General features: G+C 51.3%; 1 protein-coding gene across 34 annotated transcripts in view; it reads right to left on the bottom strand.

Annotated features, from left to right (window-relative positions):
- Positions 1–26,630, bottom strand: part of LRRFIP1 (LRR binding FLII interacting protein 1) — a 147,429-nt gene that overhangs the window by 63,053 nt on the left and 57,746 nt on the right. For 29 of the 34 annotated variants that reach the window (XM_059929041.1, XM_059929048.1, XM_059929047.1 and 26 more), the window contains exon 2: positions 4,560–4,646. In XM_059929041.1, coding sequence (XP_059785024.1) covers positions 4,560–4,646 — 87 coding nt within the window. Of the gene's footprint in view, positions 1–4,559; positions 4,647–23,550; positions 23,992–26,630 lie in introns of those variants that run through there. The other 5 variants (XM_059929044.1, XM_059929046.1, XM_059929015.1 and 2 more) reach the window with 4 other exon arrangements.

The raw sequence follows: 26,630 nt of genomic DNA, 5'->3' as shown, positions 1-26,630 counted from the left end.
TGCACCTGATTTGGAGGCAGAGGATGCACTGGGAAGACTACAAGCTTTGCAGCTTTTCCAGGTCTGGATCTGAATCTTGGCCAGCCACTCGCTCAGCTTCTGGGAAAACTGTCTAATTGAGGTCCGTCTTCCTCGCCTGTCAATAACACCCGGACAGACCCCTCTCCAGACTGTGAGAGCACCCAGTCCCGGCACCGCCACACGCCAGGGGCTCCAGGAGGTCCCTGCCAGGCCCCCCGCCCCACCCCAGATCTCTCTGACTACAAATAAAAGGTACGTGTATTTTATTTTAAACCTTTCAAATCCCTTTTTTGAGGAAGCAGACATAACGCTTTAAATGGCAATGCGCTCCTGTCCCAAGCACACTGAATTTATGATAGCAAAACTGTCCTTTGTATGAGTCAGTGCTCCTGGGCTCACACATCGATACGAACCACGGGGCAGAGCCAGGGCCCTCTCTCCATCCTCCAGGCCTCCGCCATCTGACTCTCATCACCCACGAGGCCTTCTTGCCCGTCCTGGTTTCCCCACCTGCAGCTTCTTCATTCAGCGTCTGCACTCACCCACCGTGCTGCCCGGAGTTAACTTTCTCCGCTTCCTGCCTGACAGATACAGGCCCCCCACCCAGGGTGTCATTCTGCACCCAGATAATTCACCGCGTGGGGCTGGGCCATCAGGCACGTGGCCTGATCCTGAGAAAGGTCCCTGGAAACGTGTTCCCACGTCTGAAAGCATCTCTGCGGTGGCTGAATGCTGAGGGCACCCAACTAGCAAACTTGTTTTTGTGCGAGACCTTCCATGGAACTTGAATCACGACAAAACATTTTCATCCCTGTGAACCACCTAAGTGTCTTTACCGCAAGAATAAAGAATTTCAATGCAAACTATTATATAGAGAATGGATAAACAACAAGGAACTACATTCAATATCCTGTGATAAACCATAAGGGAAAAGAATATGAAAAAATGTTTGTATATGTGTAACCGAATCACTTTGCTGTACAGCAAAAACTAACACAACACTGTAAATCAACTATACCTCAATAAAATAAATGTTAAAAAAAGAATTTCAAGATTCTAATGCCATCTACTAACCAACGACACTGTGTGTCTGACCGAGTGAGGCAAACTACGGTACTTTTAATCAGATTTCCCAGGTTTTAATCAAATTTTCTCTGCAAAGCCCGAGGTCCTTAGCAGGCACCAGACACCCCAGGGCAGGCCACGCTGCACAGGAGCTGGGCTTGAATCTCAGCTCCTGCCGGGCCAGGTTGCTTCAGTCCTCCGGGCTCCCCTGTCCTGAAAGCGCAGTGGGGCTCCCAGGGCCTGGCGAGGCTGCTGTGAGGGGCAGTGCTATGCCTGGCGTGGCAGGTGGCGGGGGACCCTCCACACGGTCCCCCCCTCCCCCCACCGACATCCAACGCCCATTTAATGATACCAAAATTAAATGGCCCTGACTTAGTTTCCCATCTTTGGGTAGCAACTGCAGTTTTGCGGCTTGAAATATTGCAACTGAAGTGCAGGAGTTCAGCAGCAGATCACTCTGCAGAATTAAAATGGAATGGGAGGGGACTTTCTTTGACTCTAAGGGGGAAAAGGGTGCTTTGCTTTGAAAGGAGGTTCTTCAAATAAATGGTTTCTTAGCCGAATTCCTCTTAACTTTCATTGTCTAAATCAAGAACTTATGCCAAAGAACTCTGTAATAGGCTGCTTATGTTATCAACTATATATTTAATTCAATTCTTCCCATAATTAAGGCTAGAATATATTATAATTTGGAAGATAGATATGTATGTATATATTATGTAATTCATTTTGGCCTTGATTTTGTAGAAATTTTACCTGAGAGTAACTTTCTCTCACTTGTGAGACAAATGATAAAATGATTATCATTGATAACACCACCAAGAAAACCAAAGGCAGGCCCCCTGACAGGTTCAAGGTCATCTTTCCCGAGTCCAGTGCTCCAGCTCCAACAACAGAGCGGAGGGGACAGCCACAGGCCACCAGAGACACTACCAGGCGGCCACTCAGTCAAATGTGGCAAAACCTGGAGGGGCAACAATATATTTTGAAAAATTCTTCTTACAGCTCTTTCAAGGCCTTAATATAAAAAAGACTGGGGGCTGGAGGGAAAGCAGTGGAAGCAGATGAACGAATGAGCCTCTGCTGGCGCTGGAGAATGCAGCCTCACCCCGCAAACTGTGATGAAGCCACTGCATTAACCGCCGAGCTTCCCTGCCAGTTGGTTTCCAAAGCAGAGGGGAGGGGCTGGCAGCGTCCTGCACACGGGGGCTTTGCAAGTAGCTACTGAATGGACAGCAATATTCTAAACAGACATCGATGCCAGGCAGTTTGAAAAATCAATTTTTTATTTAAAATCTCTAACTTAGGGAATTCCCTGGCGGTCCAGTGGTCAGGACTCGGCGCTTTCACTGCAGGGGCCGGGGTTTGATCCCTGGTCAGGGAACTAACATCTCGCAAGCTGCGTGGCTCGGCTCAATCAATCAATCAATCAATCAATCAAATCTCTAACTTAAAAACCAGTCCAGGCTAAGAGAACTATTCCATTAGGTGGCCTCCAACGAGTACTCTTTATGTCAGAGTCTCGTGCCCGGCTGTTGGCTGCTGTCAGGGTGATTCCTAAAGCCCAGGTGACACTGTCTCAGACAGGTTAAGTGACAAAGGTCTACGAAACAACACCGCCTGTCCCTTTTCTCCACCTTCCAGTCCAAATACTTCACCCCATAGACTTTCCTGAAAATGCCTCTGAATGTCCTTTAATAATGACTCCTGGTCACGTTCAGACCCCAGAGTTTGTTTACAGACAAGTATGAATCAGGTTCCCATCCTCACCCTTAACTGAGCTAATGGCGGAGGGGAGGAGCTTCAGGTGACCCACCAGCCTCAGGAAGTTTCAGCTCAGTTGTAAAGTCCAAATAACTAACATGAAAATTCAGGTGTCTCTATTTCCAGTTTTAAAATAATAAATATGATTCTGGGTGGGGAAAGGCACTGAGACGATGCGAAACCCGTGCTTCTCTGAGTAAATTAAGAGAAGAAAAGCACAAAAAATTAAAATACTAAATTAACTAGAGGCAAAATATCATAAAAACGAGAACTTAACGACTGTATTTGTATTTCCAACAGTGAGAGAGAGTGTGGTGATCTACTTTCATATATTTGTTTCGCCTTTGTTTACGGGTAGTTACAGGACAAGCGATGCCTAAAATACGGTCGGGGTATGGCTGCCCCTCTGCTCGGGCCACTTCCCAACGTCACCGCTGGCGTGTTGTGTGGCCCTTCTCTCAGGGACATGTCCCCTCCATCCCCAGCACTCCGGGGGCCACCTTGGGGGCTCCCACCCTCCCGTCATCAGGACCCAGGTATGACCCTCCTAACTAACCCCCTGGGCTTGAGTTTCTAGTAACCTTCAACCGATTCTTGGAGCCACGTGGGAGAGGTTTCCTCCTCAAGTTCAAGCCTGGCCACGCCCCTCCCCCCGAGTACACAGGTCCACGCAGGGTGGCAAACCCCGCAGTCAGGCAGGGAATGACAGTGGGCACCTCGCCTCTACAGGGAACGTGACCTTGGGAACCTGGCAGAAACTGCAGTGGTTTTATGAGAAACTGGAAATCCAGAGTTTTATCTGAAACCTCACAAGTTTTAAGACACCGGTTCGACTTTGAAAATTTGGCTACATGAACCAAACCGGACTCTGAGTATGAAAATCAGCCCTGGGGAAAGCAGCTGGCCGCCTCGCCAACACAACACATTCAAATCTTCCAAACAAGCAGAGCCGCCGGTGGGCCTGGCACTGCTGCTCCCCAGACCCCGCGAGGCCGAGGCCCAAGGGAGAAGGCAGAGACCATGGAGAGGGACTCGCTCATTCGCTGCGTGGGCTTCAAGGTCACAGGAAAGCCCACCCCTTAAACTGCGAGTGAAAGAGCCCTCACGCTGCCCACGTGGCTTCTGGCTCCGGCTCAAGGTGGTGAAAGAAAGTAGCAAACAGCATTAACAGGTGTGTAAACACATTACTATCCACCTTCCCAGGAGGGCAGTTTCTTTCCTGGTTATTTCATCCAGTGTTTATTCTGTTCTCTGTATCACACAGGGGCTTCAGGCCTCATGAAACCTATGAAAAAGTGTAAAAACCACAGGGGAGGTATTCTTAAACGAGACTGGTTAGGCTCAACAAATATAACCTGTTCTTCTTTCACATTTTAATTCAGAAGACGGGCATTCTAGCTCAACAGTTAGAACCTCAAGTCCAGAGCCAGCACCTCTTGGCTCCTTCCGGCCAGAACGCTGGGCCGGGGAGAGCCACGTGGGCAAGTGCTCTGTGCGGAGGCTCGTCCCAGGATCCGACAGGTTGAGTGTCCAGGATGGGCCATCTGGCATCCGCGTGCTATGCCACGCCCTGGCCTGATCTCGAGCCAAAGTCACAGGCACAGGTGCCTTCAAACCGAGAGCGACAGCAGAGGGGCAGGTGCCCCGCGCAGGCCCGCGCTGCCTGGACGGAAGCCTCCCGCGAGAACCGACGAGCCGCCCGGCGTTACCTCCTTCTGCTGCCGCTCCAGCTCCTTCATCCGGATCTCTCGGGCCTCCGCTCGTGCCGCGCGCTTTGCCGCCAGCCTGGCCTCCGCCTGCAACAGACCCGGAGACGCTGTTAGGAGACAGACCAGCGGCTCCTGTCCAGGACACGGTTGACAATGATGCTCTTGTTCAGAGCTTAATAAATAGTAACACAGACTTGTAAGCGTTAAAAGGGTCCAGGAATCACGGTCACCATAGTTACAGCAGTCACGACTGCTCCCCTGTATTGACCCCTTACTAAATGCCAATGGGTGCTATTCTGAGGGCTTCATGCATATTATGCCATGGACTCCTCGTTAACAGCCCTACTGGGGAGACGGTGTTACCATACCCAGTTAATAGATAAGGGAACCAGGGCACAGAGAGGGTAGGGCGCCCACGGTCACACAGCCCGTAAGTGGCAGGGCTGGGCGGTCTGCCTTCCTCTGGAGCGATGACAGATTAGTGCACGGAGCAAAGCACTAGAGCTGGACAAGACCCTAGGTCACTGGTTGAACCCCTCCCTTTACAGAGCAGGAAGCAGAGGCCCGGAGAGGCCACCAGACCTGTCCAAGGTCACAGGGCTGAGACTCTGGCCCTGCTTTCCAGAACTCCTGTCCAGTCACCCCTCACTACTCCCCGCTGCCCCCCAGCTGCCCCTTCAGCACCTGAGCACTGGGAAGCCCATCTTTTCTCAAGCAAGACATCTTCGACCAGAGCAGAGTGGTTCCAGCTGTTACAAATGTTACATTAAAACAAAATCTGGGGCTTCCCTGGTGGCGCAGTGGTTGAGAATCTGCCTGCCAATGCAGGGGACACGGGTTCGAGCCCTGGTCTGGGAGGATCCCACATGCCGCGGAACAACTAGGCCCGTGAGCCACAACTACTGAGCCTGCGCGTCTGGAGCCTGTGCTCCGCAACAAGAGAGGCCGTGACAGTGAGAGGCCCGTGCACCACGATGAAGAGTGGCCCCCGCTTGACGCAACTAGAGAAAGCCCTCGCACAGAAACGAAGACCCAACACAGCCATAAATGAATGAATGAATGAATGAATGAATTTTTAAAAAAACCAACAAAATCTGGCTCCATTTAACTACCTGTCAACTTGTAGCTGATTTGCCTTATTCTACTCAAGAGCATCTAAAACCCTTGACCAGGACCAACCAGTGCCGTCGGACCTGGCACTTGAACCCTGTTTCGCATTCTACAAATCTCGAGCTTATTCATTATCTCAGGTGATAAAATGGCCCGGTGAGGTGAACGGTGCAAGGGTACCAGGATTCAGGTTTTCTGGTGTCAAACAAATCCATCCTTTCCACCTAATTTTTTATGGGAATACACTTGTGACTCTTCCAACAGTTCTGACAGCTTTCGCCGTTCCCTAGGTCATCTTAAAACGGGGCCATCAGAGACGGCCACGTGCTTCTGATGTGGTCACTGGGGCCAGCAAGCAGTGAGGTGACCCAAATGTCCTGCTGCCCAGTTTCTTCCCAAAGGCCAGGCACCCTGTACCGCAGGCTCCCACCAGGACCGTGGCTCCTCATGTCAAGGACGTCCCTCGCCCTCACCCCACAATTACATTGCACAGAACTACAAATTCGTCTTCTTTCTAAGTTCTAATCTAAGTTGAAAATTGACCACAGCTGATCTGTCAGAGATTAGCTAGCTAATGTCCTTATAAGGAATTTATTCTATAACCTGCTTCGTTCATGTGGTTTCTTTATCAACCCAAGCCCAGGTCCTTCAAATCAAGGATGTCAAAAATCACAACTGCATCAGAACTTTGATACCTCATTGCCATTTTCAATTTTCTAAACCATGTTACATTGTGTGATGGAGCCACTCGCTCAGGGTCTATAAAAAGATCCAGCCAAAACGGAGGGGAGAGGAGGGGAGGGGAGGGGAAGGTTTGATAGACTGACATCTGGGTACACTGACTCCCTATAGCCCCATCAACGGGCCCGCAAGAGGTCTGCGTCCACGCTGAGTGCAGCTGCCTCTCCAGCCCTTCCTGGGCTCCCTGGCTGTTGGCTCAGGGTCTAAGCCGGTGTGGACCAGGCAGCCAGAGCCCATCAGCTTGGGGAGGGGGCGGTGAGGAACAGCGAGGGGATTTAGGAAAAGAGAAGGGAGGGCATGGAGGAAGAAGAGGGGGGTGGAGGAGTGAGAATGTGAGAAAGAGGCTGGAAGAAGGAGGGGCTGCCAGAGGGGGACAGGGGAGAGAGGCGTGTGGCAGGCAGAGTTCTAGGGTGGTCCCCGAGATTCCCGTCACTGCTGTACACGCTCTACATTCTCCTCTCCCCTTGAGTGTGGCCAGAATGGTGAGTATGACAGATGTCACTCCTGTGACTGGGTTACATTATACTGCAAAGAGAAATGCACTAGTAATGAAGGTCCCTCATCAGCTGACTTTGAGTTCATCAAAACAGAGCTCCAGGGCGGGCCTGACCTCATCAGGTGAGGCCTGGAAAAGTAGGCCTGGAGGTCAGACAGAGACTCCTGACGGCCTCGCAAAAGCAAGCTGCCACGTGCGAGAGGGCCTGTGAGGGGTCGCATGACAAAGAATGAGAGCGGCCCAGCTGACAGCCAGCAGGAAAATGGAACCTCAGTCCCACAACCGCAGGACGTGAATGCCACCAACAACCACGTGAGCCGGGAACAGGGCTCTGAGCTTCAGAACGGATGCAGCCTGGCCGAGACCTTGACTGCAGCCTTGGGAGACCCTGAGCAGAGGGACCCCGTAGGCTGTGCCCAGACCCCTGACCCACGGGAACTGTGAGATCATCAACGTGTGCTGTTCTAAGCCGCCACATTTGTGGGTATCTGTCACGCAGCAGCAGACAACCGACACGAGGCGGTGAGGTCTGGGATGACTCCTGCTCACCAGCGTGGGTGCCCCTGTGACTAAGGAGCCCGAGCCCCGGCACGCCCACCTCCTCCCCAGCCTGTCCGTCCAGCCCCCTCCTCTGCTCGAACTCCTCTCGGGACCGGAGCAAAGATCCTCGAAGAGACCACCTCTCTGAGCAGGTGGCCCCTGCCACCTGAGACGGCCTCCCCACCAGACTGGCAGGCCTCCAGAATCACGTCCCATCAGACCCCAGCTACTCTGGTGGGCCTCTACCCACCAGCAAAGGGCTCCCGTCGTGGCCCACCTCCTCTCTGGGCCTCACGCCCACCCAGCGTGTCTGTCCTGTCCATGAGAACAACCCCCGACCTGAGGGACCTGGGCTTGGGTTGACAAAGGGACCACATGAATGAACCAAGTTACAGGACAAGCTCCCTGTGAGGACACGAGCTAGCCAACCTTGAAGACAGATCGATGTGGCCAAGCTTCACCTTAGATTAGAATGTGGAAGGAGATAAATAATTCAGTAGAGTTTCAAATGCTTGCAGTCACCGCCGTATGAAGCACCTACATCTCACAGGATTCTTCCATGACTCACATGCGGGGAACAAGGCTCTCGTAACACAGGAAGTGGTAACAACCATGCTTGCTTCTGGGACTCTGGCTAAAAGCTAACGGATACACAAGCCAGCGTCTGAAGGGGCACAAAACCTATGCACAGCCAACTTCATTAGCACAAAACCAGTATCAGCAGAATAACCCCGACACAGCCTGCGATGCCTAAGAGAAAAACCGCACAGAGCTCTGACAACACACTTCTCTCTAAGACGCTGACGTTGCCAAGAACACAGAACAGCGAGACACAGAGCGTCACAGGTGCTGCTCATTTAAGACAGCATCAGAGGAAACGTCCGGTAAGATCAGGCGTCCAACGAACAGAAAGTACGAAATAGCTTTGGTCCACCCTGGTGACCTGCAGGCACGAGTTCATTCCCCCCAAAACTTCCAGGGAGGCCCAGCCCTGCCCTCCAGGTGCCGACCGTCAGGCGAGCGGTTCCAGGGGTCGGTGTGCCCCCGGCCAGGGCTTCGGTGATGCAGGACAAATCCTTTGCGGACCGACACTTTTGTAAAATATAAACTCACACGCTTGAGGTCACGGCCGTGTCGCACCGTTTGAGTCTCCAAATGCACACTTTCACTTTCTGTCCCTCGCCTGCAGGGGACTGCAGCTTCCTGGCCATCAGGACCCCAGCGCAGGCCTCGCGGCACCGCCGAGACTGCAGGGGAAGGGCTTTCACCGTGCCGTGTGGGGCCCCAGTCTCAGGGGCGGCACACAAAGCTCTCGGGGACCACGTACAAGTGACCAGTGCTACGGTGGGTGAGAAACCGTGCTGGGGCTGCTCTGCAGGAGAACGTAACCCGTCCGGTGTCGGGAAGGCGTCCTGGAGGACGGGAGCCCGAAGCCAACGCCGAGGAGCAAAGGGGAGAAGGCCAGGCGAGGGGGCGGGCGGCAAGGGGCCAGCACAGGGCGGCGGAGTCCCGAGGGCCCGGCTGCCCGCGCCAGCCTCAGCCCTGGTACCTGGAACCTTACCTTGAAGGAACGCGGAACCACTGACGGGTCTGAAGAAGGCAGAGCACAGTGGGGTCTGACTCTCGCTTTAGAAACGTGGCTCTGGCTGAACGTGGGGAGCAGGACCGGGGTGGGGAGGGCGGCGTGAGACCCGGGAAGTGAGGAGAGGCTGCTTCTGAGCCGGGGTAGCCCGAGAACATGAACCACGTGCCAAGGACGAGCGGAGAGGCGACAGGGCCCTGGAGGGAACGTCAGGAGCCCACGGTCCCAAGGAGGCCCACGTGGCCCCAGGAGCCAGCCCGTGCCACGTCGGACGCCACTCACCCAAACCCGAACCCAGGCACACGGTCTGCTGACGCCTCCGGCCTCGGAGGTGGGGCATTTCTCCACCCTGACCCCCTCCCCGCCGCGCTCCCAACCTCAAGGGAGACGACAATGGCCGAAGGGAAAGGATGGAGCAAAGGAGACGGACCTATGGCATTTAGGGTACAAACGATAAACTGCACACGGCTGTAAAACAAGGTTTGGGAAACGAGACCGCCCAGGCTCCCCCTCCCCCCGCCCCCGATGGCTGTCAGCTCCCACTGGAGGTCAAGGTCAGTGGGTCCTCCACTGGCTACCAAGCCCCAGGCCTGCTCGCTGTGACCGCATGGCACTGGCAGGGCCGCGCCCCCCCCCAGAGCTTGGTGGCCGGGCCGGTCCTGCTGCCCGTCCCTCAGCCCACTGTCCTCGAAAGGGGCTCTGGAGCAGGCGTAGCTCCGGACCCCAAATCCTCCTTTTTTGGCCCAAGACCATCTTTGTTGAGATACACACTGAGACATTCAAGGATGACGTGATACGGCCTCGCTCAGGTGGGGAGAGTGGCCGTAGGCTGGCAGCTGTGGGGCTGGTGGCAGGAAGGGGGGCCCTTGTGCCCCAGCGGCAGCCCCTGGGGCTTGTGAAAGATGCAGAGTCTCCAGCCCTACCCCAGACCCGCTGAGTCAGGGCCTCGGGTGCGGCCAGTCTGGGCTTCCACCCGCCCCCAGGGAGCTGGCTGCTTCCCCCAGCGCGAGGACCTCTGCCTTCTGTTACCCCATCGCCGCTTGGGTATGTTTGACATTTTTCATAATAAATAGCAAACATTTTCTGAAGGAAGGAAGGGGGTGGGGGAAGGGAGCAGAGGCTGAAAGGGAGAGAAAGAGAGAGAGGGAAAGAAATGAAGAAGCCCCAAGGCCAAGCTCACTGCCGCGAGAAGGTCGCCTGGCGCCATTGCTAAAAACCCTTGCGGTGTTGACCCCCAGCCGTCACCATCGGGCCCCCCTCCCTGTTCCCGCGCACCTCCAGCATTAGGGAGGAGGGGAGGGAGGAGCTGACCCAGCCGGGCCTCCTCTGACGAGATCCAGGCTCCCTGGCTTTCTCAGGACCGCCCAGTGTTGGTGGGGAACGAACGCCAGAGTCCCAGCCCCCTCACAGGGGACACAACCCCCCAGGATCCTACCGTCCTGACCTGGAACCTCATAAACAGAGCTTTACAGACACGGGGCTTTAAAGCAAGGCACCCTTTGATGGTGGAGATGGTTGGGAAGAGAAGATTCCTTTTATCACCAAAGTTGCCTCCTAATAATTCTAAAAAGCTGAACGTTGATTCCAAAGTTCCACTTTTACATTTTATTTTGCCAGAGATAAATAAGACAACACTCCGATACTAAGGTGATATGTATGGTCTGAGAGATGCTAAAAACACACAAAGAAGCACAAGTCTGAGCCCCAGGGCCTCCTAAACAAATGGCTAAAAGCAGCCAGGGGCACCCAGCCAGGGTCTGGGACACCAGCCCTACAGCGCCCTGCAGGTCCAGGGGTGGAAGCATGGAGGCCACCGGCCAAGGGCCCGGCCCCAGGGGCGCACATGCTGGCTGAGGAGGTAGACAACCAAAGTGATGCTTCCCTCTGAAATGCCCTCTCTCGGCGGCCTAGACCCGGGCTGGGCTGGAGAAAGGCTGGAGGGTTATGTGAAAACGTCACCGGCAAAAACAGGAGTTACACTGGTGATGGGTCTCTGCACTAGGCCGAGGGCTTGGTCAGCTCTAGTTCTAGATCGGACCACAGAGCAGAAGTGGATTCTACCAGAGCGGGACACAAAAGTCAGCGGATAAACAGATGCACGCCTGTTCTACCAGTGACCCTGACAGGCCTCCTGCTCGGAGCACCAGAAACTCCCAGCTGCAATAAAACTGTCTTCCAGAGACAACGGCTGCTCCTTTCTTCAGGGTCAGGGAACTCAGGGACAGCCCCCTGCTTGGCCTGGGGATTGAGCAAAACTAAGAGAGAAGTTACGCACCAGGCCGGGAGGAGAAAGCCCTGGGTGAGACGTGCCCTGCCCTCCGAGCCGGGCCCCTGCACAGCTTCCTTCCTCCCTGAACTCCTGTCTGTGCTGGAGGTTTTGTAAGCAGTGGCGGACACTGCCCGAGGGTGCGGCAGCCACACACCGCCCCCAGTACCCTGCACCCCAATTCCAGTGACGTCGGGGGCTCTAACAGCTCTGATAATATCTGTATCCTTTTGTGGCTCCTACCCGTTCAACCCCACATCATGATCTTCGGAAAGCAGAAACGCGATAAACACTGGTGGAACCGAAGTCCTGCCTGCTTGGAGAGGACAGAGGTGCCCAGGACGTAGTCTCAACAGCTTTCTAAAAAGCCCCACACGACTTCCGGAGTCCTGACTCTGCATACTTCCTGAGCTTCGAAGCTTTCCTGGGATTCGAGCACGGTGTGGAATTCTAGATCCCAAGACCTCTCACCCCGCAGTCCCAGAAAAAGTTCTTATTCTGTTCTTAAGTTCTCCTGGGGTTCCAGAATTCTACATGGAAGCTGGAAGGGGTTTATGAGCCGTAACTCTAGGACGACTCTTGAGAAGTGGGCCTGAGCGGCTTTCGTCATTTCCTCCACCTGGAAGGAGGAAGGCCTGGAGCCTGGAAAGGCACCGATGTGATGCCGTGGGAGCTGCTCCCAGTCTGCCCCGCAGAGTCCGGGGAGACTTCCTGCTCTTTACTGACGTGCCAATCAGTGACCCTCATGCTCTGTGATGGCAGGATTTTCTTCAGGCCACGTGATATGTTACCACTGTAGTTTATAACCTCTTGGGAAAAGTTAAAGGATGAATTTAAGGTTCACTCATGTGAATATAATAGGAATGTCATGCAGTTGAAGCCTGCAGTGTGACAAAGAACTGGTTCTGTTTAGAAACAAGCAGGGGCCCTCTGTCTCCACGTGTGACTGTTCCTGGGAATGAGGAAGGACTACAGCTCCTGTTGGGCAAGGCTGAAATCTCAAGAGTAGCTGGTGGACACACACAGCCCCGTGTTAAAGTGATTTACAACATGCTGCAGACGGCGCAAAGGAACCATGAGGCTGTGATACAGAATCCCTTTCCTGACTTGCCATTTTTTTTTTCTTTTTTTCTTGAAGTAGGATTGAGTTACAATGTTGTGTTAGTTTCAGGTATACAGCAAAGTGATTCAGTTATTTTTTTCATATCATATTCTATTATAGGTTATTACAAGATATTAAATATAATTCCCTGTGCTGTAAGATATATCCTTGTTGCTTATCTATCTTATATACAGTAGTTAGTATCTGTTAATCCCAAACTCCTCATTTGTTCTGCCTCCCTCCCTCCCTCCCCTTCCCTTTTGGTAACCATAAGTTTGCTTTCTGAGTCTGTGAGTCTGTTTCTGTTTTGTACATAGATTCATTTGTATTATTTTTAGATTCCACATATAAGTGACATCATATGGTATTTGTCTTTCTCTGTCTGACTTCACTAAGTATGACAATATCTAGGTCCCTCCATGTTGCTGCAAATGGCATTATTTCATTCTTTTTTTTATGGCTGAGTAATATTCCATTGTGTATATATACCACATCTTCTCTCCATTCCTCTGTCCATGGACATTTAGGTTGTTTCATATCTTGGCTACTGTAAATAGCAATGCTATGAACATTGGGGTGCATGTATCTTTTTGAATGAGAGTTTTTGTCTTTTCTGGATATATGCCCAGGAGTGGGACTGCTGGATCATATGACAACTCTATTTTTGGTTTTTAAAGGAACCTCCATACTGTTCTCCATAGTGGCTGCACCAACTTACATCCCCACCAGCAGTGCAGGAGGGCTCCCCTTTCTCCACACCCCCTCCAGCATTTACTATTTGTAGACTTTTTAATGGTGGCCATTCTGACTGGTGTGAGGTGATACCCCATTGTGCTTTTAATTTGCATTTCTCTAATAATTAGCAATGTTGAGCACCTTTTCATGTGCCTGTCGGCCATCTGTATGTCTTCTTTGAAGAAATGTCGATTTAGGTCTTCTGTCCATATTTTGATTGGGTTGTTTGTTTTATTGAGTTGTATGAGCTGTGTGTATATTTTGGATATTAAGCCCTTGTCGGTCGCATCCTTTGCATGTATTTTCTCCCAGTCCGTAGGTTGTCTTTTCCTTTTGTTTATGGTTTCCTTTGCTGTGCAAAAGCTTTTAAGTTTAATTAGTTCCCATTTGTTTATTTTTGCTTTTATTTCTTTTGCCTTGGGAGACTGCTTTTGGGAGATCTAAGAAAATATCGCTATAATATGTCAGAGAATATTTTGCCTATGTTCTCTTCCAGGAGTTTTATGGTGTCATGTCCTATATTTAGATCTTTAAACCATTTTGAGTTTATTTTTGTATACGGTGTGAGGGAGTGTTCTAATTTCACTGATTTACATGCAGCTGTCCAGTTTTCCCAGCACACTTGTTGAAGAGACTGTCTTTTCTCCACTGTATATTCTTGCCTCCTCTGTTGTAGATTAATTGACCGTAAGTGTGTGGGTTTATTTATGGGCTCTCTATTCTGTTCCATTGGTCTATATGTTTGTTTTTGTGCCAGTATCACGCTGTTCTGATTACTGTAGGTTTGTAGTACTGTCTGAAGTCTGGTAGGGTTATGCCTCCAGCTTTGTTCTTTTTCCTCAGAAGTGCTTTGGCAATTCTGGGCCTTCTTTGGTTCCATATAAATTTTAGAATTATTTGTTCTAGTTCTATGGGTATTCTGTCATGGGTATTTTGATAGGGATTGCATTAAATCTGTAGATTGCTTTGGGTAGTATGGCCATTTTAACAATATTAATTCTTCCAGTCCAAGAGCATGGGATATCTTTCCATTTCTTTGAATCATCTTCAGTTTCCTTAATCAACATTTTATAATTTTCAGCAGATAGCTTTTTTTTTTTTTTTTTTAAACCTTGGAGTCGTCTTTTTTTAATTAATTAATTTATTTGTTATTTTATGGCTGTGTTGGGTCTTCGTTTCTGTGCGAGGGCTTTCTCTAGTTGCGGCGAGCGGGGGCCACTCTTCATCGCGGTGCGCGGGCCTCTCACTATCGCGGCCTCTCCCGTTGTGGAGCACAGGCTCCAGACGCGCAGGCTCAGCAATTGTGGCTCACGGGCCTAATTGCTCCACGGCATGTGGGATCTTCCCAGACCAGGGCTCGAACCCATGTCCCCTGCATTGGCAGGCAGATTCTCAACCACTGCACCACCAGGGAAGCCCCATGCAGATAGCTTTTATTACCACCTTGGTTTAAGTTTATTCCTAAGTATTTTTTTTTTGACGTGATTTTAAACAAGATTGTTTTTTTACTTTATCTTCCTGATACTTCCTTATCAGTGTAAAGAAATGCAACAGATTTCTGTATATTAATCTTGTATCCTGCTGCTTTGCTGAATTCATTTATTAGTTCTAACAGTTTCTGTGTGGAGACTTTAGGGTTCTCTATATAGAGTATCATCTCATCTACAAATAGTGACAATTTTACCTCTTCTCTTCCAATTTGGATACCTTGTATTTCTTTTTCTTGTCTGGTTGCTATGACTAGGACTTCCAATACTATGTTGAATAGAAGTGGTGAGAGTGGGCATCCTTATCTTGTTCCTGAATTTAGCGGGAAGGCTTTCAGCTTTTCACCACTGAGTGAAAACCCACTGGCTGTGGGTTTGTCGTAAATGGCTTTTATTATGTTGAGACATGTCCCCTCTGTAACCACTTTGGTGAGCGTTTTTGTCATGAATGGAATGTTGAATTTTGTCATATGCTTTTTCTGCATCTATTGAGATGATCATGTGGTTTTTTGTCTTTCCTTTTGTTGATGTGGTGTATCACATTGATTTGCGTATGTTGAACCATCCTTGCAAAATATTTTATTGAGGATTTTTGCATCTATATTCATCAAAGATATAGGCTTGCAATTTTGTTTTTTTTGTAGTGTCTTTGTCTGGTTTTGGTGTCAGGGTGGTGGTGGCTTCATAGAATGAATTTGGGAGTGTTCCCTCTTCCTTTCAGTTTTTTTGGAATAGTCTGAGAAGGATACCTATAATAAGTTTTTCCTTGTATGTTTGGTAGAATTCCCAAGTGAAGCCATCTAGTCCTAGACTTTTGTTTGCAGGGAGGTTTTTTGTTTGTTTGTTTTTATTTACAGATTCTATTTCACTTCTAGTAATCAGTCTGTTCAAATTAGCTGTTTCTTCCTGACTCAGTTTTGGCACGCTGTTATGTTTCTAGAAACTTGTCCATGTCTTCTACGTTGTCCAATTCGTTGGCATATAACTGTTCATAGTATTCTCTTATAATTCTTTGTATTTCTGTGGTCTCAGTTGCTATTTCTCCTCTTTCATTTCTTATTTTGTTTATTTGGGTCCTCCCTCTTTTTCTTCTTGGTGAACCTGCCTAGAGGTCTGTTGATTTTGTTTATTTTTTTAAAAAACCAGCTCTTGGTTTTATTGATCTTTTCTATTTTTTAATCTCTATTTTATTTATTTTCTCTCTGGTCTTTATGATTTTCCTGAGTTGACTTTGCTACAGGAAGTGGCAACAGCTACCAACTTTTGTTTTCTATGTAAACCCCCAACTCCTCATATGCAGTAGATTCTAAAAATAGTTTGCTATTCAAAGCAACCAAGCAGACTGGGCAACGCGTTCCCCTGCACAGGCAGGAACAGGAGAGGGAGCGTATACCAGCTGGCAGCTCAGAAACAGTGGTGATCCTGGCCTCTGTACCACATGTGTCCACTGCCCCCGCGTCCCTCAGCTGCCACGTGCATTTTACTCCACTCTCAACATCTCATCTTTCCAAACCCCTTGCTCAGGCAATCACGGTAAGTTCCCCCACGAGGGGGCCTGCTCTTTTCAGCCATGACTGTAATTATGATGGCCACGGAGAAGAAGGCACTGTGGGATGACAGTTGTCAATGGGGGAAGGGCCAACGCTTGAGAGGGCATTCTGGAACTGTTGGGGGGGGGGGTGCTGGGAACTCACAGTGATTGGAGGAGGGGACTAATGGCATTTAGGGGGCAGGGCGCAGGGCGTGGTATGCCAACCATCCTGTACTCAGGCCCGCACAATGAGGAACTTTCCCATTGGCTACTCAAGCAGATAGAAAAACCACATTATAACTTTCAGACCTACAAATTCATTCCAACTCACTTATAAATTCAAAATACATTCTGAGTAGTTTTAACATACACTGAATATTCCAGGAATGCAATCTGCATGGAAATCAAGGGAAGATCACACATGGCTTTGTTCAGAACCTTCCCAAGAGTTACTCTCAATATTCACATTCTGTCACTGCAATTTACTTTCATTTTATTTCTTTTTAATGTTACAGTTAAAACATTATATTGACTTGAAATTATGTGTGAAGGGAGATTTTACCACCTGGGAACTTCATTTCAGGTTAGTAATAAGGATGTTAAAAACTTGTTATAAAAAAGGGGCATTGGGTCTGACAGAGCTGCAAACCACAGTTTTAAAACTTCGGGGTGGGATGGGGGGGAATGAACCCCTCTACTGCACGGCCATGCTTGTTGAAACAGCCCAGCCACAGGTTCAGGGCACAGGTCTGGGGGCCAGTGCTTAAGCCACAAAATAAACAAGACACGTTATCAATTTTACTTGACGATTTGGAGGACATAAAGTTAAGGACTAAATTTTAACTGGTTATTTAAAATACTATGCTTCCATCAAAATCAAATCAGATGAGTTATGGACTGTAAAATGATCACGGAATTTTATGATAAAACAGCAGCCTCCAAAGAAGCCTCTACCTCGCAAGGCCACTTTACGTCACTGCTTGTTAGGAGCCGGCTCGTGGGGGACCAGTTGGAAAAGCCACCTCTCGCGGCTGTGACTGTGGTGTTCTCAGCGGGGCCCTGAGTTTCCGAAGACAGAGACTGTCCAGAGAGGGGTCTCAAGACCAAGCTGCCAGCGCCGGCTCTGCTGCTGACGCATTATGTGAACTGGACAAACTGCGTCACTTTTGAACACTAGCCCTCAACACCGGGGGGCAAGGGGACCAGGTGACGTGACCTCTGGGTGCTCCCTTTGCCTCTGAAATGCTATGTCTCTACACTGGGGTGAATTCTTTGCACCCTGAGACTGTCCGTAGAGTTCTCTTTCCCCATTTTGCTACTGGAAATCTCCTGACTTTGCTTCTCGGAAAAACATACCAGAATAACAAACATTTTAATCAGGAACAAAATTATTCACATTCCTTTATCGAGAGCAGACGAATAACATTTACCTATTCAAACTTCGCAACACAATCTTTGGCTTAACAACGACCCACGCTCAAGCTGATGAATAAAAACAGTGCACAGGGCTTCCCTGGTGGCGCAGTGGTTGAGAATCTGCCTGCCAATGCAGGGGACACGGGTTCGAGCCCTGGTCTGGGAGGATCCCACATGCCGCAGAGCGACTGGGCCCGTGAGCCACAACTACTGAGCCTGCGCGTCTGGAGCCTGTGCTCCGCAACAAGAGAGGCCGCGATAGTGAGAGGCGCTGCGCGCGCACCGCGATGAAGAGTGGCCCCCACTTGCCTCAACTAGAGAAAGCCCTCGCACAGAAACAAAGACCCAACACAGCCATAAATAAATAAATAAATAAATAAAATTTAAAAAAAACAACAAAAAAACAGTGCACAGGACTTCCCTGGTGGCACAGTGGTTAAGAATCCGCCTGCCAATGCAGGCGACGCAGGTTTGAGCCCTGGTCTGGGAAGATCCCACATGCCGTGGAGCAACGAAGCCCGTGCGCCACAACTACTGAGCCTGCACTCTAGAGCCCGCGAGCCACAACTACTGAGCCCGCGTGCCACAACTACTGAAGCCTGCGTGCCTAGAGCCCGTGCTCTGCAACAAAGAGAAGCCACCACAACGAGAAGCCCGCACACTGCAACGAAGACCCAATGGAGCCAAAAATAAATAAAATTAATTAATTAAAAAAAAAAAACAAAACAGTGCACAGCATCTCCCATGCAAATAAAGTTCTCTTGTTGTTAATACTTTTAAAATTTTTTTCTGAGATGAGCGATGCTCACACTTCCTTCAACAGTCTCAACACACTGGAGTTACAAGCGAGGGCGTGATGGCCACAAATGACCTTGTGTGTGCCCGGCAGGACCGACGGGTGACAGGCAAGAGCGGCCTGGCCTCACCTGTGCAGCTCTCCAGGTGACAGGTGCCCTCCAGCCAATGCCTCCGGGCTCCATACCCTTCACTTCACCCGCTCCACTCAGGGTCTTCCCTGCCAACTCCACACCTTTCAGGTGACACAAAACACTAACACTGTTCCTTCTCGGAATAAGGCTGGACCCTCCGGCAGCTCCACACTTTCCCACGTAGGCCGCACACAACTACTGACAGCCTTTCCTATGCTCAAGTGATTCTCCTGGAACCGGCTAGGAAAGAGCCGGAAGCCGTCATTTCCATCCTCAACAAGCTCGTCTGTCTGGACGGCGGGGAGGAGCTCTACAGCACGCAGGGATGAGGCTGGTGCCCAGCGGCTCCCAGCGTGGCGTGACACAAGTGACAGCTAAAAAGGTGGTACAGTACGAAAAATAGAAAAATAAAAATGTCTGCAGCTCTGCCATTTCTACTATTCCTTTCCTTATTTAGAAAAAATACAGTTAGTTCATTGAGTGTTCTTTTGTCTGAAAAACTACCAGAAATAGAAAGGAAACGTTAATCCAATGAAGACTTCTCAGTACGCACTCCGGAGCAAGGTCTTGTGTCCTAACAGGCTGCCTTAGTAAAAAGAAACCCTTCAGCCCTGATACTGGGGTTGTGAGGCCCCAGGGCTGCAGAAGAGAGCCTGACAAGAGCAGTGATACTCGCTGACTGCCTGCCAGACCTGCCCGAGCATCGTGTACGGTGGTGACATCATCAGCACCAGCTCTGAAGCAGCAGGGCTGGGTCTGAACTGGCCCCACTGCCTGCTGGCTGTGTGGCCTTGGGAAAGTCCCCTGAACTTTCTGAGCCCGTTTTCTCTTTATGTGTAAGTGGAGACAACGAAACTACCTCTGAGGTTATGCAAGGGGAAGGGAAGACTTCTACAGAAAACACTTAACAGGGCTGACACGGCAGGGGTTTGGGAGATGCTACCTACTGTTACTACCTACACAGTGTCTTCTACAACGACAGTGTGAATTCAGCTCACAGGAGGTTTAAAAGCACCGGGAGAAGACAAACATGCTGAAGCACTCACCAGGAGAAAGAGTGCTGGGGAAATTTCAGAGGACGTAGGTGGAGATTCCCCACCCACACCAAAAGCCCACTCCTATTTCTCTTCCCACAGGAAGACTACACACCCACTGGCCAGAGATAGTAAAACAGATGTGAGGATCAGAAATGATGGTGCTTTGATAAGCTCTATTACACAAACATATAAATGAAACGTTGTAGTTAAAACGAAAAGTAAATCTTCCTTATAGTAATTTAAACTACAACTAGAGTAGTTGTACTTTAGCGTCCAAACAAAACTATTTATACGGCTTTAAAGTTGTCAAGTTACAGTATTAAGGAGAAAACCACTTGAAACTATGGCCCTCCCCCAAAAGAATACATGAGGCGCAGAAAGGGGATTTTAGAGGTGGTCTGCAGTCAAACACATGGCAATTCTGAATCACTTAATCTTGGATGTAGTCAAAATAGTGCTTTGTTTAACTTAGAAGAAAGAAGTTCATTTACTTAATTTTATCTAGACTGTCTGAATAATGAAAGTTCTGGTAAATCCATTCCATGAAAATATGGAAATAAGCTGCTTTAAAACACACACACACAGACTAAAATTTGGGTGGCCCAGAGTAAAAGCAGTAAAGTAAAAAATATTCCTCTTCTCCCTGACCCACGTCTAACATATATTGAGATGTAACAGGCTTACTGCCTTAACAGGTTAGTATTTCGAACCTTATGGCCAATGGAGCTCCAAGATTAAAACTTTTAAATATGATCAGATATTTTGGAAACATTGGCATATGAGTAACTAGTCATAAACATTTCCTTTCAATAAAGATGTTTAATAAATAAATAAATAAATAAAGTCTGTGGGTTCTGGAAAAAAAAAAAAACACATTTCCTTTGCTGAGTCACACAGCCTGATTTTTCAGGGATAAGAATTTCCTCTTGAACATTGCCTTTTGAGGAGCAAACACAGCGCACCAACATGTGGCCTCATAATTCTGTAGAAACTAGATAAGAACCAAACTCTAATCAGGTAATACACCAATCAACTTTGCCTGAAAACACTTCAGCCGCTATAAATAACTCGATTTCCTGTGCTCACTGTAAGTGGCAGTTTAGACGGCAGGGTTGACAAAAAGTTTGCTAAGGCGTCTTCCACTACTTTGATATTAGTTCAGGCTGAACAGAAACTAACCCTTAAAGAAAAAGGGAAGTTGAGTCTCCATCTTTGCCCTAGTGGGACACTCTTGCTACTATGAGAAAAGACCTAACTTAACTGTTTTTATACCTTAACTGTTTGGGGAAATGATTCACCTAAAGCAAACCATGATTCCAATGCTCAAAGGTCTTCTGTTGAGCCCAGCAGGGTCAGTCCCCCAGCACTGTGTTAACCCCCCCCGCCCCGTTCATCCACATGTCCCCTCGCCACCGGGACCTGGGGACCTGCGCACTGGTACCTACAGTAAGATGAGACTTGGGGGTCCACGTTCTACCCTGACAGCCTCTCTCAGGATGGGGCTGGTCGTCTGTGAGGACTTAGTGCTAATCAGTATGTGGAAAACGACCAGAGGTGACACAACCCGGCACGAACATGGGGAAGTTACAAAAGTTAAAGAAACATGGTTTCTACACTGTCCTCTCCTGCAAGGAGCCTGGACTTCCTGCTCGGATCCTGCTTTTTTCTTGGCCCCGTGAGATGGAGCTGGACGAATCCATCTCCTCCTGCCAACCCCAGCTCTGGCCTCACACCCAGGTGGCCCCGGCCCTCCTCCTCCCCGGAGACCCCTGATCCCGGGACACAGGGTCTCTGGGCGCAGGACACAAGCCGGCACAAGCCAGTCTGAAATGCCCACCGTTCTCCCGCTGGAACGCTACCGCCCAAGGTGGCTGCTGGGCCACTCCTTCTGACACATCCCACCCCACTGGCCCTTCAGCAACCGTTTCCTTTTCAACCATTAACCTCAGAAAACAGTTCTGCTCTAAAAAAGTTTTTGCTGCTATTTACTTAAGCAAGTTCACAATTGATTACTGAAAACCCCTAGGACCAAATGTGTTTCAGAATTCAACATTTTTGGATTTTAGAAAGGTAACAAGATGCATACACCATATATTCTGTAACAACCCAGAGTAACAAGCCCTTAGTCAAGAACCTTAACACACCGGCAGAGAAATGTACGAATATTCACACTAAGAAGAATAAAGACTGAAAATAGCCTCCCATCAGCCAAATGGGACCTGGGGACCTTGGCACAGATACCTACAATAAGATGAGACTTGGGGGCCGCGAATAGCCTCCCATCACTGCCAAATGAATACTGCTAACAACTTACAAAAAAGAGAAACAACTTCTGATTTTCAGAGCTTACTGGATCCTGGAACTGGGGGTAGGAGAAGGTGGGCTGTGCCCACCGAGCACCTCCTCAATCAGCAGCTGTTCCGGTCTCTTCTGTCACCAACTCCCAGCAGCATCTCTGTGAAGCATGCATCTCAACCAGATCCAGTCCCAGGGTTAAGTTAAGGGTTAATGAGACGGTGCCGCCAGCGCCTTCGGGTGACAGGTGTTATTTCTACTCCTGCCTCTGACGGCCTGGTGCTCCCTTCCTCACATCCTGTTCTCCATGGTCACTCTTTTCTTCTCCTTGCCCAGCAGTTCATTCCTCTGAGCTCAAATCTTGCCCAGGATTAACATCAGCCTGTTCTTGCCATCTATGGTTTGCCTAGGCGGCTCCTTGGGAGCTTGGGCATCTCTCAGCGGCATTCCCATCCTTCTTTCTTCCAAGGGCCCTTCCCTGATGGTGATTCAAGGATCTCTCTGTAGGTTCCCAACTAGGTTAAGGGGTAGGAACCAGCTCCAAAGGTCTGGTCCGGGGGTGGAACGTTAAGTCAGGTCAGAGGAGCACACTAACGAGAACCTTAAAAATATCCACCTGACTGTCCTCAACAAGGAATGTAATTTTCAAGTGCGTATTCATCAGAATCCGTTTCTACTCCCCTCTCTGGTGTTGACCGGGAAGCTCAGGGCGGGGCAGTCTTATTCATCTTGAATCTTCCACAAACACTCAGTAGGTGATTAATTCCTACCTGGTGAAGGAGTGATTATTTGGGGTTCACACTTTTATCAAGGTTCCACACAGGCCGGATAAAGTGGAAATCTAGGGTCTCTCTCTCCCTGTCTGCAGTACTAACTTAATGATGTGCTTCTTTTCCAAACTGCGCCCTTTCACCTTTAAATATTCCCATTCGTCATCAACCACAAGCCACATGAAAAGGGGTAGTTACAAACCTTCCCCACCTCACCCCCTGCCCGATTTTAACACCAAACTACTCCCACATCCATGGTTCCAACGCTGGGTGTTGAGCCGGATAACTGCAAAATCCCCCAGAGGGAGGATCCCCTCCGGATCCGGAGACCCCAGGAGACCAGCCAAAGTGAATCTGGGAACTGGGGTCCTCGGGGGAACTAGAGAAACCGGGTGCAACCCATTGGTTCTAAGGCCCAGCGCAGGGCAAGTGCTCCAAGCCACCCAGCCACTGGGGGTGCCAGCCTCAGAGTGAGGGCACCGTCTCTGGGCACCAGTTCCTAGGTGCTGTATTTTGTAAAACATCAAACTAGCAGTTCTGGGCGAAACTCTAGACCACGCGCAGGTCTCACACCTCGGCTGGATCCGCGGCCGAGTCACGCAGCTGGGCAGAGCCCGTCAAAAGGCCGTAACTGCGGGCAGAGGGGACCAGACGAAGTTCCTTTCCGTCCGGCTGAGGGGCGCTGCCCAGGGAAATGTGCTTTCCAGGGCGCAAGAGGGGGTCAGTGCACACCGAGCCGCGAACTGAACCGAGAGCAGGCCACCTCCCCCGCTCATGCTCGCGTGGGGACGTTCGTTTAAGGGGGTCCCCGGCCAGGCGAGGCAACCCCACACCTCCCCGGGGCACAGATGATTGCGGCGGAAGGTGCCGCCTTCCCTTGGCCCCTAGAACATCAACAAGGACCAAACACTGGCAATCAGAACCAAAAGTTTCGAAAATGTGTCTTCTTCTTACCAGTCTCTGAGCTTCTGGGCTCAGACAGTCTATTTCCTGGTTCTGCGCGGCCGCAGGGTTGGTCATCCTGCCGGCTGCAGGTCCACCTTCTCACACAGCAGGGAAAGGGAACCAACGCCCGGCTCCCCGGATCCGCGGGCGGACCGGCTCTCAGCGCAGCCGCATGCCGAGAACGGCAGGGCTACTGCCCGGAGACAGATCCGCGCGTCGGGACGGGAACCTCGCCCTTCCCGAGGCGGAGGCGCGCCTCCGCGGTTCCGGGGCTGGGGCGCGGCCGCAGGGGCGGGGCGCAGGTGGCCGGAGCCCAGGAGCCCGCGGGCCTGGGGTGGCGGCGCCCGGGAGAAGAGGAGCTGGGGCCGCCGCCAGCCCACCACCCACGAGGGTCCCGCCCGCCCCGTTCTCAGCGCGCGCTCCTCCCCGCGCCCCAGCGCCGCGGTTATTAATCACCACCCAGCCCTCCTCCGCCCCCACCCGAAAGGCGGTGGGGAAAAAGGACCCCAGCCGGCCCCGCCCACAGCCCCGTCGGCCGCCCACCCACCCGCCGAGAGAGGGCGAGGGGAGAGGCCTCGGAGGACGTGGGGGAGTGGGGAGGCGCCCGCGCGTGGCCTGGGTCGCCCTGGGGAGGAGCCTGCGCGGGGGCGGGTTCTGCGCGAGGGGCGGGGTCCTCTGGGGGAGGAGCCAGAGCGGGGCGGGGTCCCCGGGGCGGGGCCCGCGCGGGGGCGGGGCGGACTGCCCCGCCAGACCCCGCCCCCGCCCCCCTCGCCGTCGGTGCTGGGCTCCCGCCCCAAGGTGTTCTCCAAATTCAGGCCGAAATGAGCTTCTGCGGCCGCGACGACCTCGCCTTGGCCCCGCAGCACCTGCTGGTCGGGGTACCCAGCTAACGCGTCACCCGGAGAAAGGGCCGGCTTCCAGGGCGCCCACACCGCGCGGCCCGCGGGGGTGAGAGCAATCATCCGAGGGCCGGTTGCGGCCCCGCCCGCCTCCCCCTCCGCACGCGGCGGCGAAGAACGCGGTTTGGCGCGGATGCGGCGTCTCAGAGCCGGGGGGCTGCACCGGCCAGGGATCCGGCGGGAGGTCGTGCGGGGCAGGGGCCGATCCGAGGTCCCCGCCGGGCGCCGCGCGGGGAGGGCGCGGACAGGAGCGTCCAGCGGCGGGACGGGGCCCCGGCCGCCCAGCACGCGCTTCCTGCAGCCGCAGAACTCGAGTCGCTCGTTCTTTAGAAGTCCTACATGCAAAGCAACGAAACGTCTCCTGACCTCGCCAGGCCGAAGCAGAAGCGACGGGCAGGAAGCGACGCAGATTTTCATCGGAATGCCAACCTGCCCCGGCCCAGCCCGCTGCCTGTGGCGCCTGGAAGCTTCCCGCGCCCCCCTGCCTCCTACCCTGCGTCCAGGCGGCCCCGGGCCCTTCCTGCCCATGCCCTGGGGGCACGTTTTCGGAGGCCGTTCTCAGAAAGACCACCTCCCCGCCCCCGAAACGAGAACTTCAGAATAGAGCGGCTGGGCCTAATTCTCTGCAAAGGCGGCTCCAGCGAAAGCCTCGACAGACCGCAAATATACATTTAAATGTTACAGTCCCCCAGTTCCCCACTCTCTGCCCCACTCGCCTCCTTCTCGGTAACACGTTAGCGCAAGGCCCGTGTGCACTCGCCTTCCCGCTCTGGCTTCAGGGCAGGGGGCTCTGGAAGGAAGGGTGTATGTGTCGGGGGGCGTAGGGGGGTGGGGCACAGAGAAGGTTCTGAGGGACCGAGGTCCTAACCTAGGAGAGAGTAGGGACAGCAGAAAAGCAAGGCCGAGTAAAGACCCGAAGTGGCCTCTGCGGGAGAAACAGCAGGATTCCACTCTGATGAGCGGGAACACAGCGCCGAGCCTTGCCGGATAGCAGCGTTAGGTTGGCAAGAATAACTTTCAGAGAGGTTGAAATGCATACCTTTAATACCTTGTTTTCTTGCTATGACACTTTTAAAATATGTCAGTGCGTTACAGTTCTTGATTCTATAGAGTTAAACTAGTTGGCAAAAATAATTTTAAGCTGTTCTACATAAACAAGTACGGGACTTAGGGAATCTATGGTGGAAAGCAAAGATGATTTTCGTTAAGAGCTCCACAGATGAGAATGATAGCCAGTTAATAAAATCGCCTTCTGGGAGTCTTCAGTTTGAATATTCTGATCTAGATAAGCAAATTCTAGAGCTACTTGCCACCTGGAACCTTATGACCACCTCTCCCTGAGCAGGGCACAGGGAACAGGCTTCTTTTGTCCTGACTGTCACAGGGCAATGCCTGTAGACACCTGCACCCTCCCCAGCTCCCAGGTGGCTGTCCAATGGCTACTTATCAGATTTATGAAAACCACATAGGGAAGGGGTTACGTGGCTCTGGAATTAAACCATCTGGCTCAGTTCTTGGCTCTGCCACTTACTGTGGGATCATGACTAAGTCATGTAGCCCCTGTGTCTCGAGTCTCACCTGAAACATGACAGTGATGATGAAAGTGCCCAGGGCGGAGGGGGGACCCCCACTGAGCGCAGTCAGGGGAGCCGCCCTGCTGCCCCTCAGCCCACTCTCTTCTCCTGGCCTCCAGGCGCCCAGGCCTTCCTGCCCTTCTCCGCAGCGGGAAGGAAGCTGGGCAACGACAGGTTTAAATGGCTGAGAACCGGGAGAGATTGTGGGTAGCCCCAGAGAAGACAACAAACCCGCAGCCTCCACAAAAGCTGTGAGAGGGCCTGGCTGCAGGACACGGTCACGGGGGAAGAAGCAACTGGTTGACTAGTTTTATTCCCAGGAACAAACTAACAATACCAACAATAAAGTAATGACAGCAAAGGCACAAGAGAGTTCTGATTCTACTAAGCAGTAGCAAATTAGAGAAAACTGCTTTGCTAACTTCCTTCTAGATGAGAGGCCTCTATGTTCTGACATGTGTTCCAGCCCAGCCGTACCGTGAAGATGGCTCAGACCCGTCCCAGCTGTAGGGAAATGTCAGTCTATATTTTAAGTGGTGCTGAATTCACACTTCTTGGTGTTACTTAGACCCGGGGGCCCCAGAACAAAGTGTAGAGGGTCTAGTTGCCTTCTGTT

This window comes from Balaenoptera ricei, chromosome 7 (genome assembly GCF_028023285.1).
Source record: "Balaenoptera ricei isolate mBalRic1 chromosome 7, mBalRic1.hap2, whole genome shotgun sequence".
In the NCBI taxonomy this organism is placed as follows: domain Eukaryota; kingdom Metazoa; phylum Chordata; class Mammalia; order Artiodactyla; family Balaenopteridae; genus Balaenoptera; species Balaenoptera ricei.
Note: the sequence above shows the minus strand (reverse complement) of the source record. Positions and strands in the feature narration are given on the sequence as shown.